At 37.8% G+C, this 20,123-nt stretch overlaps 1 protein-coding gene across 1 annotated transcript; it reads left to right on the plus strand.

Moving 5' to 3' along the window:
* Window positions 1-1,577: 1,577 nt before the first annotated feature.
* cttnbp2nla (CTTNBP2 N-terminal like a) lies at window positions 1,578-16,534 on the plus strand. The gene is made up of 7 exons (XM_055027673.1): window positions 1,578-1,667; window positions 5,144-5,248; window positions 12,223-12,456; window positions 14,127-14,234; window positions 14,381-14,569; window positions 14,641-14,811; window positions 14,899-16,534. The coding sequence occupies exons 1-7, from the start codon at window positions 1,629-1,631 to the stop codon at window positions 15,808-15,810; spliced, it is 1,758 nt and encodes a 585-aa protein (XP_054883648.1). The 5' UTR covers window positions 1,578-1,628; the 3' UTR covers window positions 15,811-16,534.
* Window positions 16,535-20,123: the final 3,589 nt, after the last annotated feature.

Here is a 20,123-nt window from a genome sequence, read left to right on the forward strand (position 1 = left end):
TGTGTAAAGGTCCAATATCCTGATAAAATGGCAAAGCTAAAATGCAACTGAGATTTCCTCTTACATCATTGTGCCTTGCTATTAAATCGTGCTTTAAAAAGTGGGTTTGTGGTCCAGGAAGACATTTGGACAGCAGTGGATGGATCCAGCTTTTGTCCCTCACTATCACTATATTTATTGTGTGTGTGCTGACAAAATAACTGTCAGCTATTGTACCAGCTAACTTATGTGAGCATTGCACTCTACTGGTTGTTGTTATGTATTGCAGAAAGAATACTGTGGGCAATTGACACAATACAGTGTATTTTTAAAGATAAAACACCTAGTGTGTTGTCCTTGGTAACTGCTTATGTTCCTACTCAGATATTATATGAAATATATATAATACATCTATAATAGATATATAAAATGTCTTTGAAAAAATGTGTTTTACAGAAATGAGGACTAATTTCTTTCTTTCTTTTAGATTCTTTAAGTCAGAAGAAAGGAGTGTATTTACAGGTTTGTTACATTCCTAACACTTTGTTGACATTATAAAACATTTCCAACACAATCTCTTAAACTTTATTGGCTGCTGCTAGAACTTCTGATAGTTTCAACTGGAGTGACATGCAATAATGTACAACCAAAATTCCAGTAATGCTTGAATGGGAAAAAAAAGCATTTTACAGTATTGTATTGCCATAAACAGTTAGTTAATTAACAACAATTGGTTTTTTGGGGTAATAGGAACATGATCAAGTAAGGTACTAACTTAATTTTCATATCTAAGCTTGAACTTCAGAGAAAAGTGAAAGCAGCATATTTTCTATGAGTTTAGCTGGAATGAGTCCTCAAATGAAAATCTTCCCTGGGCTTCATACACCCTTGGTCCACTCCTGGCTCAAATCATAAAAATCGGAGTTTATATTTTTCTTAAATGATGCCTTTATAATGAACAAGGTTTTTTGTGTTGCTCAGCACATTTGGTTGTCTAATTTTGCAGATACGCCCCAGAATCACACCCAATGTTGATTAGATTAGTAGGGAAAATCTTTCTTTCTCATCTTTTTAGGATGATCTAAAAAGATCAGTTTCATTTTTTTTTCATATAATGCTATGCTTCTACAGATTTTGGTATAATCTTTACAACTTTTTACTCCTTACACTGAGAGTACATTTGTGTTAAAACTGTTTTGCGCAAGCAAAATAAAACAACCAAATAACTACTGACATTAGTGAACACAGACATGAGACCGAGGCAACGATGTTATCTGTCACTTCAACATTTACCATTAATTGCGGGACCTAAAGTTTCTACTCTATAACATTCTGGCTCCCCAGTAAAACTTTTCTTCAGTCTTTAAAGCTATTTGCGAGTCTCTGGGAGACCCTTTTAGAGGCTGGCACTGCAACCTAAGAAAATCCAAACAAAGAAATTAGACCAAAACTCAAACAGGCGGAATTTATCTCGCTCCTCCTATATTCCCATCACCACATTTTTCATTGGCCAGATCTCGAGGCCGCTGCTTTCCTATTGGTTGGTTAAGCTGCTCTTCTGGAAGTCACTTGGCCTTCTAGTGTTCCGCTGCGTCGGGATCGGGGGACGCAAATCAAGGGAAACAAACCGTCTGGCAGAAGAAAAGTTCATGCTGGAGTTTAGAAACGTCTTTGAAAGACACATGAAGGTAAGAAGTGAAAATGACAAGTGGTTTCCGTGAGTACGTGAAGAAAACCTTCGACTTTTGATCGCGCTGGTTGTTTCACATGAGAGTAGAAAGACAAGAAGAAAAGATTCACTCGAGCCTACTGGCCAAATCGTTTGACAAAAAAGTATTCATTCGTTTTTCTTTGATTTTTTTCCCCCTTATGAGATGAGTTTTTATCTCATCAGTAAGATCGGCTGTTGATCTCCGTGGATGCGCTCAAAGATTTTACTTTGCAGCGACTTCAGTTGTTAAATAATCCTTAATTAACTGAGAAGCATCCACATTTACTTTGTTTGTCGTTTTTATTTTACGAGTAAAGCTGCGTTGAATTGGGTAGAAAGCGGAGTAAGGCAAGTCTGTGGCCTGTATAAAAATTGGGTTGGCAAATAAATCCAATTTAGTATCCAGACATGCTGCATCTGCTGGTGAGGGAAAAGGAAACGCAGCAGACCTCTCCTGCTCTGTTTCCCCTCAGCTGACCCCCCCATCTCACGGCTGCATGCTCTGAGGTATTTGTGCAAATGCTGTTTTTTTCTTCTTCTTCTGTCTGTTTCTTTTCAGAAAAGTCACTTGAAAAATAAGAAGAAAAATTTTTTGTGCACAAATGAACACTGTTAACCACTTTGCTATCTTGACTATTCTTAAAGAAAAAAATTGAGTGCATTCCAGATTGCTTAATGTATTGGCAGGAAGGCTTTTCCTGCCATTCAGCCTGAGCTTAAGAGCTTATAACCTCTTCTGAGACTAAAAAGGGGAATAGTTAATGGACTTTGATTAGATTAGGAGAAAGGATTTTCTTTCTTTGCCCTTATATTTTACAATCAGCAGCAGCTACACTCAAACCCAGAGTCTGCTTGGTCTTCATATATTTCACAGTGAAAGCTGCTTCATGTTTTACAAAGATATTTACTGCTTTACAGGTATCGCAAATGGGCTGTTGTCGTCCGGCGTGAAGCTTTGGAGGACATGTAGAAGTATTTGTATTTCCCATGCCATCATCTTTGTATATGTCATGGTTAACTGCTCCTCTCTCAGGGAAATAGTTGCGATGTGTTTAATAGTGACGCCAAGCACGATGGCGCATGCAGGCCTTGGCAAGCCCAGACACTTCTCACAAAACGTGCACAGCACAGACTTCTCTCAGTGATTATGGTGGCCTGTGAAATTAGCAAGCAGGCCTGTAAAGCAAAAACTAAAGGAGGGCATGTATATGCTGGAGTTTAATTAGCGTTTTACACTGGTGGTCTAGCCACAGAGTGCTGCTACAAAGGAGGACTAAAAACTTCTCGAGCATATGCTGCTTGTGGTTTTTCTTCTTCTAGCTTCTGCACACTGCTTTGCAGAAAAATGAGCTGGATACAGTTAGTTAAGGCATCTTGCAAAAGTATTCATAACGTATAGACCAATCTTATTGTATTTTTTGATGATGTTGTGGAGTAGAAAGCACGCATTTGGATATATTTTTCATGTACAAGGAAAAGGACACATTTGTTTCTTTGTAGTCAACTCTTATCTTTTTGAGTGCTACCCATAAATGAAACAAGACCTATGGTAACCCCAAAGGTGCTGCAGGGATCCACTGCTCAGGTGGACAACAATTATAGAAGAAAAACTAAATCCACCTCTTAAAGAAAGTTATGAGAAATTCATTTTGGAACTGATCACAATCCATAATGGGAAAACACCAAACGTAGAAGGATGCGCTCTGGTGGGAACACCATGGATTATTTGTCTTGTATTTAAAGTCATACCATCCCAGTATGGGAATGGTATGATTTTACTTTTCTTAAAAAAGACTCATTGGGAACAGATAATGTGCAGAGTTGATGGGACAATGGACAAAGCTAAATTAAGGGTGATCCTGTACGAAAACCTGTTGGAGGCTACCAAAGACTTGATACTAGTTTATAGGTTCATCTTCAAGAAGAACAACAACTCTAAGCAAAGAGTCAGAGCTGGAATGGAATGCTTTGAATGTACATTCATGTGTTTATAATGAGCCAGTTAATTTCCAGACCTAAATGCTGATGCAAATCTGTTACAGGACCTTCAAACTTAATGTTCACAGAAAGTCCCCATTCAATTTGGCTACACTCTATTTTACAGAGCACTAGGCAAACAAAGCTGGGACTAATTTACTCCAAACCTTCACTTGTTAAACCAAAAGGTGGTTCTGTATAGTATTGATTTAGTTAGGCTACAAACAAAAACACATCATGAATTTTATTCTGTCATTCTCCCTCCACTTGATCCTGATGTACTATTTTCTGTTGGTTTACCATATAAATGCAAGTAAAATATGCTTTTTGGTTGTAATGTGTCAAAAGGTGAAAATCTTCACAGAGTATAAATCCTTTGTAAGGGATTATGCTAAGAGGAGATCATTTTGAATGTATTTTGACTTTAAGTTCATCATGACTTCTTTTCTCATAAACCTGTGTTAAAACTCATCAACCTCTCCTTTTAGACTCCATAAAACTCAGTTATGGTTACCACAGATTGCTTTAAGCAGAATCCTAATCCATTCATGGATCACAGCCTTTAAGGAAACTAGGAGATTTTTCAGATGCTTCAGCCACTTAAATGGTATTTCTGTGATTCAAATAGCAGTGGATGTGTGTTATTACGTAGTCAGTCAGTCAGTGGGGTGGAGATCTAACCCATATGACGAGTCTCATAAGAAAATGATGTTTAGTGTAGTAACATGGACAGCTTTGATCTCGTTTCAAAGTGAGGCCCGCATGTTTTTACTTGGGCAGAGTGCGGCTGGATGCTGGAGATGTAGACACCGCGGGGCTTGTCAACAGAACCAACACAGCTGGGAGATTAAAGCACACAGACACTACAAAGGGGCTACTTCTCATTTCCAACTCTAAAATAACTGTCACAGCACCCATTAGGGTTTGAACTCTTGGAAAAACAAAAAGATATTTTAAAGTTTTGTGACTTCATCAGTTCGATGACTTTTGGACCTGAATGGGTAAATGAAAGTGGAAAAGTTTGAATATGATTTTTCTGCAGCCAGTACCGGTTGCAGACAGATCAGATTCCACTGGTGGTGTTTTAATTTGGCAGAGCTTAATTTAAGTCTTCTTTTAAACTAAACCCAAGATATTAAGGTTTTACTTCTCATTTATTAAATAAAATCTTCCTTGCTCTACTTTGGAAAAATACTTCATTCGAAGATAATAACCACATGTCCACTGAAGGCTCATAAATAAGTGGAAGAGATTAGATGTCTGCCTCAATGTCTGATTTATGGGAAGAGGAAAGTGACTTAATATAAAGAAAAAAAAACTGCATAACTGAAAAATTGTTGTAAAGTCACAATGAGAAAACTGATGAGAAAGGATTATGGGCTTTTCTGTGTTTCCTGTTTTAGACTTGTTTAATACTTTGCTCAACTAAAGAAATGCCTGATGTAGATCATTTTGTTCTGTCTTTTGTCTCAACAGACCAAAGTGAACATGGAGAGCCTGAGCAAGGCGGAGTTGCTGATGCTCTTTAGCATCCTGGAAGGAGAGCTGCAGGCTCGGGATGTTGTCATTGAAGCTCTAAAGGTAACAATAATCAAATAGTAAAATTCTTCACAGCTCATAATGGCTTTTTTCTTTAAATCGTTTCTCATAATGACAATCTCACCTAATTAGGTGCCCTGGATGGGAGAACTTAACATATTGACTAAGCATTCTTTGGATTTTTTTTGATAAGCTTTTTCAGAATACACAGAGCAGAGTGAGGTTTCCTCAACCATGACAGAGAGTAAAAAGACATTTTGGCAAAGTGAAATCTTGAAAGCTTGTGTCCTGCAGTGAGGAGATTCAGCGGCTCTGTAAAAGCCCTGGGGTAGCTTTTTACTTGTGGTGGTTTGACTCAAGTTTTCCTCTTTGAGGGAAGGAATCTGTAAATTACCATGACTGATCACATCCACCTGCTAGTTACCACCATATTCAACATGATAGCAGCTTCATTGCCCATGTCTGTAGTCCTCCTTGTCAGTTGCGGACAGAGGAGGTGATTGAATGATTAGCTGGGAGTGAAAGTCATTGTTCCACCGAGGAGGATTTGGACAACCATTAAGGAGTGTCAAATTGTCAAAAAGTTATTATCTGAAAAACTGAAAACCAGAATCTTGGCTTGTATTTGCCACAACAGAAAAGTGACAGAAAGTGCTATCATTTCCTGAAACGGGTTAAAAATGTAACTTTCATAACCGTCAAGATAAACTGTTGCATATCTTGATTATGCCTGGAGTCTTAGTTCTCATCATTAACATCCAGGTTTTGCAGCCATTAGAGCAGAGAAAGAGCTGCCGAATTTTTTGTATGTTTGTGTCTGCACCACAGTCCTTCTCCTATCTATATATATATATATATATATATATATATATATATATATATATATATATATATATATATATAGTTGCAGATGTTTTTATCAGCTTAAACTTATGGATGGAGTCTGACCTTGTATTAAAGGTAGGGCATGTAGGGGAAGGAATTTACTTTGGGTTATATTTGGTTTTATTTTAACACAAAAAAAGATAATTATCAGTTAAACATTGTCCAGTGACACAAATGTTCTCTGAAATGACTAAGCACTGAACCTTGTAGGTAGTGCGTGTTTTAATAATCACTTACTTGAGAAACTATAGATGCATTTTTATCAAGTGTAGATATACTATCGCTTCAGATGTGTGTTATTAATTTATCATATTATATAAAATTTTGAAAACTCCTGAATTTGTATGTTTCCAATTTCAAACTAAAAACCCAGTATGGGTACCATCAGCTGCAATCAGCCTTTGACTCTGTGGACAGAATAACAGCCTTCAGCTTGTCTTCAATGTGTGCTCTTGTGTCCCTTATCTTCCTGTTTTCTAACTTTATTGATCCTCAGTTTTTTTGGCCAGTGTCCTAGTGGAAAATGAATTCAGATCCATAAAGCATGTGAAACATGAATTTCTCTGCAATTTGCTGGTACTTGGCTGCTCAGACTTTGGTCTTGGTGAAACACAGATGATTAACACCAGCAGATTACATGGATACTCAAATCATTACTGACTGTGGAACATTCACTCTGAAATTCAAGTAACCTTGCTTATCTAATCTTTCTCCAAACTATGAGACTTTTATTTCCCATTGTAAAGCAAAATGTATAGTAAATGAAGGAAGAAACAGCTGATCCTGAGGCTGCAGGCCTTTTGAGAATTATCACAATGTTTTCTAATCAGAGGCTCTCACTGTTATTTGCGCACCATCTGTTCACCAAACTCTGCAATGATTTTCTTTGATGTAGCACTCTGTGAACAACCAACTTCTTACCTGTGTGGCTCACTCTACTAATGAAGCATATCAGTGACTGTCTGCTTCATGGCAAAGTCAGCGATGTTTCACATGACTGTTAGTCCATAACATGGTATTTCTATACATGTTTTTTAAATTGTCTTATGTCATATTCAAATTTTTTTATCATACTGAATTTTTGGATTGCATTAGCTTCAATCCATAAGTCATCATAATTAACATAATTAAAGGCAGGAAGTACATCCCTCAGAAATATATCCAGGGTGGGAGAACAAAACATATTTCTATTCTATTATATTCACAGAAAGTATCAATGATTTTGATAATCATTTCTGGTTTGAGCAAAATTCTCAGGTTCAAATTATAGTTTGTATATTAAATGATAATTGAAAATAAAATAAAATATTGAAAAGCATTACATTTAACTTCTTGTAGACTTATCAAAAGACAAACAACTGTATGAGAAGTTGGTCTAGGCATGCTTATCTGAGTCACTGTGGATGTGTCATATCCTTGTCAGTATCATATGAGAAATATTTAAAATAAACATAAATCACTATGGTAATAACACAGTGTAGGATAGATGTATTTTAGTGAACTTGTCATCAAACTTTTTTTTGCACATGTTTTCATTTACAGCCCTTTTCTATTTCTGGCTAAAAAATAAAACCTTTAAGTTTTTATCCACACATTGTTATCAGTGCTTTTCCCCATGGTGAAGTCTAGGATATGAGATATGAACCAATATGAGTTTTTCCTTTCTGCTTTTTTTTGTAGCTTTTTTTTTCTTTTTACGGATCTCTAAATTTAATTGTGCATAGCTATCAATGGCATTCGAACTAACTGCTGCATTTTTTCCTCCCCTTGTGACTCACTTCTACAGCTGCTTTACAAAGTGTGGCTTTCAAGAGGAAGGAAGTGCTTGGCAATGCTTATATTTGGCACTCAAAACTCTGTGGCGATCCAGCAGTCACTTTGGTTTTGGGAAAAAAATAACTCTTTAGGTCCAAATGGGACTCAAAAATGAAAATGAGCCTTTAATTAACCGTCAAATTCTCATGGTGTGGTTGACTGGAGTTTCCAAGCAGAGCTACTTCAAATGACTTTACCGTCTGCTTTGCTGAAAAGCCAGTGTTGAAGTAGAAAAATGAATTGTGTGTTTAGGTCTGAGATTCATCAGCTGATTAGATTGAGTGTCATCAATGAGAAATTAATTGCCTTTTTATCTAGAGTTGCTACTAGATAGCAGTTTGGCCTTTCTCCTGCAGAGAATACAAAATACAAACACTGTCACATGGAGCTTGAAAAAACAGCTACTGCAATATCTTGGACTGTAGACTAAAAATGCATCTCAGCCTCTCTTTTTGTTTTACACATCTTGTTCCCACCGTTGCACATCTGAAGGATTCCAGGCATGTGTCAGCAAAAGATAAGCTGGAAACGGTACAGCTGTGGCTTGCCATTCAGACATGCCGATGCTGCCAAGAATTGAAGCCAACAAACAAAGCATGAATAATGAGGCTAGACTGTGATGCGGAACTGAACGCGTATGGGTGTTTTACTGTGATGTAATAAAATTATAATCATGAGTGCTAAGTGTTAGGTGGCATTGGGGAAAGTTTCCCAAAACCAATGTTTTGTTTTTTTTTTCTTTTTTTTTTTTTTTTTGTGCCTGAGCACCACTTTCTGAAAGTGGAGCGTTTGTGTGAAGAAAATTCAGCATTTCTTTGTGTTGTTTAGCTGCACAGCTATCTTTGCACTAAAGGAGAACTGAGAAGGGTGACAAGGAGAAGCACAGTAGCGGGGTGCAAAGATATTTAAAAAATAGTTAGCTCTAACTGTGAAGTTACACATCAGACAGTCACTTCTGAGAACAGGGAGTAGCCTGTTGCCAGGTTACTTGACTTAAGGAATAACAATCCTGTATTAAACTTTCATCAGTGACATTGAACCATTTTTAGCCGATTTTTTTGTCTAAATTAACATTTTCATTTTAACATCTAGGAGTCCTGCGCTGAATAGGACATAATCCAGTTACTGAGGTTCTGAGTGGTCATGTGACTTTCTTTAATGCTCACATGTGAGAGGCATTTTTGAATACTCCTGGGTGCAGTGTGTTTTCCTGCTTCATCCCTCTCTGCCGTTTGATCCGCCTTCACACCATCCTTGACAGGCCAGTTCAAAAAACGGCAGCAAAGCCTCTGGGCTGTGCCCTGCTCTTCCTGTGCTGAATGAGCCAATACTGATGATGTAGGAAAAGACAAGCCTGAACCTTCTGATCTGTCTTGAACTTTGGTTCTATATCAGCGCTAATTCATCATCCCTCCTTGCACTTCCCATTAATCAGTAGAGCTCACATAGCTTCACTGAGTTTCTCGTTGTTCATTTTAATCTGATTTGACTGGACCTTTTAAGTTTCAAAGCAACAGTCAAAAAGCAGGGTTTTGGCTCAATTTTACATCTCATTTGATTTACGGAGCAGCAGCACCATACAGGGTTGTATGCTTGCTTTCACCAAAAGCTGCAGTCTCCAAGTTGAACCTCTGAATCTTCTCTGCTAAGCTCCTCCAGACTAGCGACAGCAGCAATTAGCAAACACCTGGTAGAACTGGCATCTGGTGAGCTTATTATACAAAGCACCTCTCAGTCACAATGCACACTCTAAATTTTTTTATAATTTAATGAAGGCACTGATACTAGTGGGTTTTGTTCTATAATGACACATTCACATTAAGTATAATTACTTTTTAGTGTCATTTTAATTCCTCGTCAAGTCCTGTCATAATTGTGCTTTCAGCTAATGAATTGCAGTGGAGTCTAGAGGATTGTGTAGATTGAGTCCACTGTAAACAATCCTTTATTGAAGAGAGAAAAAGTAGGTTGGTGGGTAAAAAAAACAAAACAAAAAACATTCAGTTAAAGAACTGAAAGGGTAAATATTTCCACGCAGAGATGTATCTAAATTCTTCTTGAACCCAGGTTAATTTCTAAGGTCAGCCTGGTATCATTCTTTTGGAACGTTGCAATTCCCTCTGCCAAGCAAGATATAGTGCTTTCTCTAATCTTCTGATCCTGCTTTGCTGAAATCTCACCAATATATAGCTCTTCTATTGGCCTAAACCATCTTTCTCTCCTCACTCACATACCAACCCCCCTCCCCCTTTTTTACAGTGGGCCTAAAGGCATCTGCTGAACTTGAAAAGTCTCGCCGCCATTATCTCTTTTTTTGTCATGAGTTAAACAGACAGCAGGTCTGCCTTGGACAAAGGCCAGTGCGGAGCAGCTGTCCTGCTAAAGATAGACAGACACACACCATCTGTTGCTCCTTCCTCCACTCAGCACCATTTCTCTTGTGTTTTTGAAGTGTTTCCTCTCTCTGTTCCTCCTCCATTATCTGCTGCTTTAGATCATGCTGTGCCGAATGCATAATTTCATTTCCTGCAACATACAAGCAAAGCAACAGCAGATTCTGCTAACTTCAAGTAATAACTGGATTTTTTTATTGTCAAATAAAATTCACTTGGAAGAGGTTAATAGGTATGTCATGCAATTTTTCAGTCTGAAGATTTAGATTTAACTGGCAACTACAAATTCATTTAGTAGCTTCTCAGACACTTTCAGTGTGATACATAATGTCAGCACTGAACAGATTCAGAAAGTTTGTGAATTCTTAGTCTAAAACAATTCTTATCAAAACAATCTGTTTTGATAAAACTGCTGAACACAGATTAGATATCAGTCACAGAAATTGCTAAAACTCAGTCTGAGATGAGGTAATTGAGACTTCCCAACTCTGAAAACAACCTGATTAAGCTATTTGCAGGTAATAAATGCATTAACAAGTTTTAATACATTCTCATGCTAAATGCAAATGCAGATTTGATTCTGACATAGCACAACTAATAAGTACTTGGCATCTGTCTGTGCTGACATATTTTGACAACATTGAAGTTATTAATTTTGCATGAAAAAGTCAGCTATGCATATTAGTATAGTTTACAGCAAAAAAAAAAAACATATCATAAACACTATTAGAAATTATTGAGCTATTTGTGTTATGGAGGCTGTATGAAAAATACATCATCAGATGAAACCCTTCATTAGATGTAACGGGGGAAAAAACTGCCATGCTGGTTGAATTTTGGAAAAAGCAAAGAGGTTTTACACAAGGAAGAATTTTCTCCCAGCAGCTATCAGACTTTCTATCACAGAACCTAATAAGTTGCTAAAATACCTGCATTATACTCTTGTAAATATTATGTTATTGCATCAAACACAATATGCCTGTTGTATTCTTTGTAATTATATTTTTCATGTGTACATTTCTTAGAATCTACATGTGATGTTTTCCCTGACTATAATTTTGATTTTTATCATATCACAGTTTGTCTTTGTGATTCATAATCTATTCAGGGAGGTGCTAATTTCTATTTTAATGAAATGTCTAAATTGTACTTAAAAATCATGCAGATGCTTTTTAAAATGCAGAATAAAACTTTAGAATTATACACAGACAACACCAGCAACTTGAACCAACTCTACTTGCCAACTACTCGCATAAACAACATACAAGTTTTTTTTTTTCTAATTTGGATTTAACTGCAGGCTGGTTTAATATTCTTGTAAAATACCATGTAATTATTTTACACTCACATGCACCACAATTATAATGACTCACTTAAAATGGTTAATTGTTCCACCATTTCTTTCTTTCTTTCTTTTTTATTTTGTACAATTATCAGCATCACGTTTGAACGTAGAAAAGTCATTCTGATGTGATTCCACCTGACAGATGTTCTTAAAAGTTTTGGAGGAACCTTCTACATGACCTGCAATTCTCTGTTACTTTAAACAAAGAAATCGTAAAACAGTTTTCCAATGAGTGTGGCTGAAGAGATGACAGCATTGACCTGACACAGAAATGGGTGCACATTACTCCCATTTCCTCAACTATAAAGGGATTTTTTTGTCTGTAAATATTTAGTGCCATCTGCTTTGTGAATCAAGTGCAGAGATTAAGTAAAGTGCGAGCAAAACATCTGCTAAAAAGGAAGAGATTGGAACGCTTTGTGAATTCCCTCCAGCATGTGTTTAAAAGTTTACATACAGTTTAACTCTTCCTTCTGGGTCTTGATTCACAAGAGCCTCAGAGTAGAATCAGACAGCATGACCGAGTTACTAAATCTATGCAAATAAAAGTCTGACTTCTCATTTTGTTTTTTCCTCAGGCCCAATGTAAAGAGCTGTTTATCCAGGAACGCTATGGTAGGTACAACCTCGGTGACCCCTTCCACGCCTTGCAGAGAGACAGTGAAATTGTTGGGGGCCCAAATAAGGAACCTGGTCGCTCTTCCCCCACCTCCAACCCTCTGGTGGTTCTCAAACTGGTGGTGAGCCACTGCAGGAAGATGCAAGAGAAGATGCTGGCCCAGCTGGCTGCAGCTGAGAGCAGGCACAGGAAGGTGAACCCCAATACTTGTACTTTAAGAGATTCAAACCAAATAACTGATGTGAAAACAAATAGATCACTGGTGCTTATTTTTATTTCAAACAAAAATCTGTGTGGAAGCACTGTGGTGCTTATGTGTGATGTGATGTGAAAAAGATTGATAAACCTGTTCATTTAGCTGCAATATTTTCACATTTATCAAATTAAGTCTCACTCCCATCACAGTCTGTTGGGTTTTTAGGAACATGATTAAATATACATTTATGTTTTCAGCGCACACACACATTCAAAAGATATTCGCTGAATGAAACAGAATAAAATATTCATTTTGGATTCAAAACCTAACTTGAATAAATGGCAGATATTTTTATTCAGTATCTCGGGCACTTGCACTTCATAATGTATACAGTGTTTTGAAACAAGATCAATTTTACCTTTTGATGCAGTCAACCAAACTCACTGGCAGGCATGGGCTAAAATGCTAAAACTTTCTGTCAAATCTTTGCTTTTAACCTTTTACTGCCTGAATTTATTTACAGTGGTATACAAAACATTATTTGTCTTTTTAACACCAAACTCATAAATTAAGCAGAGATTGTTAATGTGTACATTATACACGTTAACAATTCCTTCTCATTTTAAGTAGGAAAATGAGTTAAATTAAGTTTAATTGTGTATAACGCCAATCATTAGATGGCAGCACAGGGTTTCCAATCCACTCCTGGGTTCATATCTGTTAATATGAGACATATTAACAGATATGTTTGTGGGCTGTTTGTGGGGAATTTGTGACACTAATGTACCAGGTATTAATGAGAGACACAGATGGAGTGACCAGGAATATCTCAGGCTATGTGGAGCATGTCGGAGAGATGTGTCCCTACATGTCGCTGTGAACTTCCTGCCAGCCAGTTGACAAATTCAGACGTAAATGTTTCCAGCTGCAAAAAATAAAAGGAACTATGAAGCATTCCTCTTAAAGTTCTGCATTCTCTATAAGTTCTGCTATTTCAAGTTTACTGGTTTACTGACATGTCTGTTAAGCAGCAGACTGCAGGCTTGCTACCTCAGGAGATAGCCCAACTAATTAACCAGTGAAATTTAACTGAAGGTTTATAATTTTGTGTAATAAAACTTTCTCAGACGTCTTATTTTGGCAAATATTTACTCTCAGTTTAAAGTAATCCCTGGTGTCCAAATAAAAAATTATTTATAGCTTGATTAATAAATGGGTTAATTAGCAGTTGTAAAAATAATTGTACTCTTCCATACTTTATTTTTTGAAGTATGGAACAACAACAGGTATTGAGAAACAGGTATCATACCTTCATAATATTAAATTGCCCTATAACAGGGATCTATAACCTTTACAGTCCAGCTTCGTAAAACTCGTTTCGAGCCACAAATGTTACCTGACCTTTGAAGAAAGACAACTCATAATTTCTGATGTGTTTCTACAGTAGAACATTTCTGTCACTATTACTCAGTTATTATATAATAAAACAAAATTTAAAAAATCTGTAAAAAACTTGCATTTCTTATATCCCTATTTAAAAACATTAGTCCATAATATATCAATTTTATCCAAAGTTATTAAGAGCCGTTGTGACTGCAACTCTGGAGCCACAAGATGTAGATGCCTGGTTCAGGATGACCTTTTGTTCTATTTTGTGTTTGCTTTAGGTTATTGCAGACCTGGAGGAGGAAAAGAGGAGGCATGCTGAAGACACAGCAGAGGGAGATGATGTCACCTACATTCTAGAAAAGGAGAGGGAGCGCTTACAACAACAGGTGCTTTGTTTCAAAGATACTTGCCTCGGCCAGAAACTAAATGACTGACTCAATGTTTTACAATATGAACTGGGTTATAGACAGGAAACATAATGTCTTCCAACTAATGACAGTTTCTTGATGGCATGTCTTGTCTTTGCTTGCAGCTGGAATTTGAGCGGAGTCAGGTCCGCCGTCTGGAAAAGGAGCAGAGACGGATTACTGAGCAGCTCGAAGAAGAACGGGCTCAGCACAAGCAGCTCTCCTGTGCTCTGGCCAAAGAGTGCAAGTGGGCGAGTGCCAGGGCTCTGGAGGAGGGTCACCGCCTGACAGAACTGAACCGCAAACTTGACAAGGTCCTAACATTTTGAATCCAAGTTCCTCATCCTTTTGTTTCTATTATAAACAGTTGGCTTTATATAATTAGGAAAAAGATGCCTGTCAGACTCTGCGAAAGGAGCTGGAGGAAGAAAGGATGCGAGCCCTGAGGATGGAGGCGAGGGTGGAGGAGCAGCTTGCTGAGTTTGACACAGAACGAGAACAGCTTCGCTCGCGGCTGAAGAAGGAAGAAGCTCATTGCTCCGATCTCCAACAACAGGTGTGAACACTTTGACAAACTGCATCATGTGGTGGTGCCTTTTATTATATTACTTCATTTCATGCAATGAATTTCATTTATGATAAGGTGGAAGATCTGAAGAGGAAGCTGAAAGAAGTGCAAGAAGTCTTTGCCTCTTCAAATGAGGCAACAGGAAGAGATCGGGTTAGAAAAGTTCCTGCAGGGAGCTTATCAGTGGACAGTATTAAGGTCGAGGACATTGAAGAAGACCATGCATCTCGATCTTACTGTCCAGGGGAGGCCAATGGGTTTCATGTGTCAAGCATACATTCAGAGAAAACGTCCTATCAGAATGGAAATGAGACGCAAACATCGCTTTCTCACTCCAGTGCAGCGTTTCCGTCTCAGTCTCATTCCTCGCCTTGCACTTCGCCTGTTCTTGCCAAACGCACCACAGGCAGTGTGAGCCAGGGAGGATACCAGTCTCCATATCAGGCTGGGATCAACCAGCGTTTCCATGCTGCCTGGCACAAGTTCCAGAGTTCCTTTGAGCCAGATTCACAGATCCAACCTGCTCAACCTGTCCCCTTGCTCTCACCAAAAGAGCTCTCCCCTGTGACCAGCAGCTCGTCTCCTGAGCCCAGCCCAGTCAAGCAGATGGCCCGGAGCACAGTCACTCAGGTTCTGTCCCGGTTTACCTCCGTCCAGCAGAGCGGGTCAATGAAACAGGGCACACCAAATAACTCCCCATTTGGTACAGACTACCGTAGCCTTGCAGCACCCCTGTCTCCTGCCACTGGGAGGGCCACAGGGGCCGTTCCACAGGGGGTCCGATCACCAACCATCTCCAGGGTGGAAAGGGGAAACCCCCCGCCTATTCCTCCGAAGAAACCCGGTCTGGCCCAGGCTCCTCTTTCTCCAGCAGCCGTTCCAAAATCTGGCAATCATTTCTCAGAGAGCCCCCTGTCGGGTAGCTGTGGCCTCAGCTCAACCCAGGAGGGCGTCAAAGAACTCGACATGGTGGTCTCATCAAATTAACACATTGTTCAGCCTTCAGATACTTAATCAATCAGTCAATCAAATTTTATTTGTATAGCACATTTCAGCAGCAAGGCATTTCAAAGTGCTTTACATCATAACAAACACAAAAATTATAACTGAGATTTACACAAGTCAGGATTTAAAGCAGTTCTTTAACAAAAATCCCCCTCATGATGTTATATGTATTTATTAAATGTATTTTAAACATCAATAGAGGCACTATTTTAGGTGTCAATAAAGAACTTAAGTCTAACCTATTAAAAAAAGGACATTCACACTAATGAGCTCTTATTTGATCCCCATATGAGTCTGAAGTGTTTTGCTGGTTAATGTATAAAAAAAAAATCATCATTGAATACTACAAGTTTTACAGATGTTTATGTGCTACCAAGTCTTATTTTATTGTACAGTCTTAGTCTTAAAAGTTATGAATGTTTCAGAGTCTGTTAATCACACATTACATCTACATTGATTCTTTGATATTCTCTTTGTATAGTCATGTTTATCAAAGAGAATGATTACATGCAGTTACTGTTGGAAGAGATTTTAAAGTTGAATGTTATGCCTTTGTCATTAGCGGAATCCTGCATTACTTAACTATAAACCTTTGCTATAATTAGTATCAGGGTTCTTCTGCCATGTTGATTATTTCTGCCTTTATCACATGCTTTACATGCTGGTTGAAAAGTGACATATTTAATAAACTACTCTCAAAGTTAAAGTGTCTTTGTTTTAATTGACAACCTTATAAGGTTTGTGTATATTTCATAAAACAACAACAGTGATGTGGTAAACCATTATGGCCTCTTTTGTGTAGCGTTTATAAGTACTTTAATTCTTTACCTGGGCATTAGAGTTGTGATGGACTGATCATTGGTCCACTGAGTCTGTCTCTTGGGGAAGTTAGGAAACATTGAACAGGACAAAATGGGCAATAAAAATAAATTAACATGTTTATGTTAATTTACATGTTAAAGTGGAACAAGTTGGTTATCTGTTTAATGATTAATAACAATAGTTGTGCTGTCCTTGAAATTCCGCCAGAGGTCACTGTTTCATATGTTTTTGTTCGGTTGACTTTTTTTTATCATAATGCAACGCTACTCCTTTAGTTTTCTTAGAATTACATTTTACTTATATTTGACATATTTACATGACGTGTTATTTTACAAAGAATTCAGTATGTATACTGTCTTGATTCAATGAGTTTTATGCTTAACATAAGCTGGAGAATAATACATATTTGAGTTCAGTTGAATGTTTTAGTTTGTTTCAGCATGGCATGGTCAGCTGCCCATGAAGTAGTTTTTCCTGTTTGAAATGCTTCTTTTAGTGCAAACATCAAAAGCAGCTTTTTGTTTGCATGGAACAGTTGTGAAAATTTACGTGGACAGAAATGTTATTTTGTTTTATACCCGATGTTGCTTCAATCAGTAAACAGTGCTTGTGTGGTACGCTGTGAGAAGTGAAGCTACTTAAGAAAAGAAAATTAAGAGAAGATTAGTCAGCAATGTCAGACCACATATTGTTTCTGTGTCTCCTTCACACACACACACACACACATAGGCACTTGCTGACTTGGCTTTTCCGACACATTGAACCCCCCCTCCTGGCTCTTGGGGAAAAGGGTTAGCTGGTTAACGGAACGGGTCACCTCTCTTTCATTCAGCTCACCTAATTAACATTCCAGTGTAGGACAGAAAAGCTACATCCTAAATCCAGAACAGGCACGCCTCATCCTTATGTAAAGCCTCATCTTCTCAGCTTCTCTGGCCTCTCTAAACACAAGCTCACACTGATGAGGTGTAAGAACTGCTCTTTGAACATCTCAGAAAATATCTTTCACATGAAGTCTATTTGCATACAACAGCAAATGGACATTCATAAATGTTCGTTTACATATTTGTTAGGGTGCAATATCAGAGCACAAGTAGAGGCTTTTGTTCACAAAAGTAAAACACTGCAGACACGTGACACCCAATAGCAAGAATCCACAAGAAAATAATAAATAAAGAGGAGATATTCTGTGGTTAGTTTGAACATTCTAGAGTCAAAATATAATTAAAAGATACAAGCTTGTGATAAAACACTTTACAGTGAAGTCCAATAAAAGTTCGACAGAACTTAATGTTTAAGGTTTTCTCACATAACAACCTCAATATATTTAATAAAGATTTTATGACAGAGTAGCTGTCATATGATTTAAAATAGAGGAAAGGTAATAAATATTGATTCAAAATGTGAAAAATTTATCAGACCATCTACTTTGATACCGCTATATGATAATACTATATAACATATAGTGTAATTGCCTTCAAAAGTCCTATACTTATTAAATATTGTCCACCTGTGTGTAATTTTAGAGACCTTGACTGAACAAACAGCAGACAGACCAGAAGTCAAATTGTGAAGAAATTAAAAGCAGGTTTAGATTGTAAAGCAATGTTGTAAGCTTCACATGGAGCACTGCTTCAGCCGTCATTCAAAAATGGAATCCAAAGCAACCAATGAATCCAGTTCTGGAAGAACTCCAGTTATGAGCTACAAACACAAAGTCAGAAAATTCTGTTTACAAATATGACAAAGTGCAAGACATCTATATGAAAGGACATGTACGTGTAAATGAAATTGAAAAAGAAAACATTCATAAAGTATGATTTACTCTATGTCTCTCACATAAAATCCTAATAAAATACTTTGAGGTTTATGGTTATAACAGGAGAAAATATGACAAATTGAGGGGGCATGAATGAGTAGATCCATAAGTAAATGAAGTTGAACTTGAAAATGACTGCTGCAGACACATATTTGTTTAGTGTAGATTTCCCAAGTGCTGATTTGCTCTACAACATCAAGCTGACCACATATCTGCAGTTCCATGTTGTGAAAATGTGATTGTGAAACTGAGGTCAAGGAGGGAGCACATAACCTGTCAGGAGTTGAACCATAAATTTACAGCCTTCTTTTTAAAGACTTGCCTCAAGCAAGAACAGAATACCCTACAAATGTTTTCTCTATGAACTTGATGCTGTCGCTTCTCTTGACTTGTAGGAAAAGATAACTATTTGTCATCAATTTTCTTTCTTTTGTCTGTTTCAATCTAAATTTATCTCCAGGCATTTAATGGGCCCAGAATAGGAGCAAGGACCCCACACACGGCCCCTTAAAGACCACAGCTGGAGCTGGCTCAAAGCGAGTCACCAATAGAGTGAGCTGGATGATGAGTGGTATGACCACCATCACCTGCTGCCTGTAAAGCAATTTGTTATAGAGTTGTCACTGTAAAATCCATAGCTCGTCTCAGAGTAAAGAAAGCAGGGGTCAGATGTAATGAGGATCTCTTTTTGGCTCCAAATCTAGATCTGACTACCAAAGAAGGACAAACAGCTGGGCAACAGAGAGCATGCTTGGTGAGTGCGCTGCAAAGAATGCACGATGGGCCTTTGTTTTAAAATAAAGGAATTTTGGATCATATGGTAACATATTTCATAACTACATCCAAGCTTACAGATCAGCCTTATTGAAGTGGCTGTCTGAGCTGAAGTATTTTTAGGCAACTGCATTGTTATTGACCTTTACCTAGATCCAGCACTAACACCCGTGGATTTGCACTGATTAAAATGACCTCTCACACTTCGTCTGCACACACCAGGAACATCGTATCTCTTCTCTGGGCCTATCTCTACCTGTCACATATACTTAAGTGACTCACTGAAATTTCAGGGACATGAGCTGAAAATGTCCTTGAGATTGGTCAGATGTTTCCAGACAAACCTGTCTCTGGACTGAGACTGTTGATATGAGCTGAACTACAAACATGCACTCCGGTGGCATTACAAGAGAGGTTCAAGTGCTTGGAAATGAGGGGAGGATATTTTACTCCCCTCTCCCTGCAGCACATGGCATGGAGGCATCTTCATTGACTTATTAATCATTTTCTAACAGAGAGAGGCTATTATGGGCATAGGACCAAACATGGGAAAAACTGAACAAGATGAGAAAGGACAGAGATAAAGTGTGCCAAAAGACACCAAAAATGCCACATTTATGTTTTCGAACTGTCCATTTAAATAACCAATTTAGGTTTGACTTAAGTGAAAGATTCAAATTTTTATTTCTGTCAATTCTGCTCACTTGTAAAGTTTTTCTGTGGAAGGGCCAGAAAATTCTTAATTTTGGTTTAAGTATCCTTTCCTCTCGCTTCAGGAAAATATATTTAGGAGCTTTTAATTTTGTGAAAGAAATTAGCTTAAAATTAAGGCTTGGCACAAAGTCTGAGCAGTTATGCCATTAATGCAAAGAAATACTTC

The sequence above is a fragment of the Poeciliopsis prolifica genome, unplaced genomic scaffold, assembly GCF_027474105.1.
Source record: "Poeciliopsis prolifica strain line A6 unplaced genomic scaffold, Auburn_PproV2 SCAFFOLD003, whole genome shotgun sequence".
In the NCBI taxonomy this organism is placed as follows: Eukaryota; Metazoa; Chordata; class Actinopteri; order Cyprinodontiformes; family Poeciliidae; genus Poeciliopsis; species Poeciliopsis prolifica.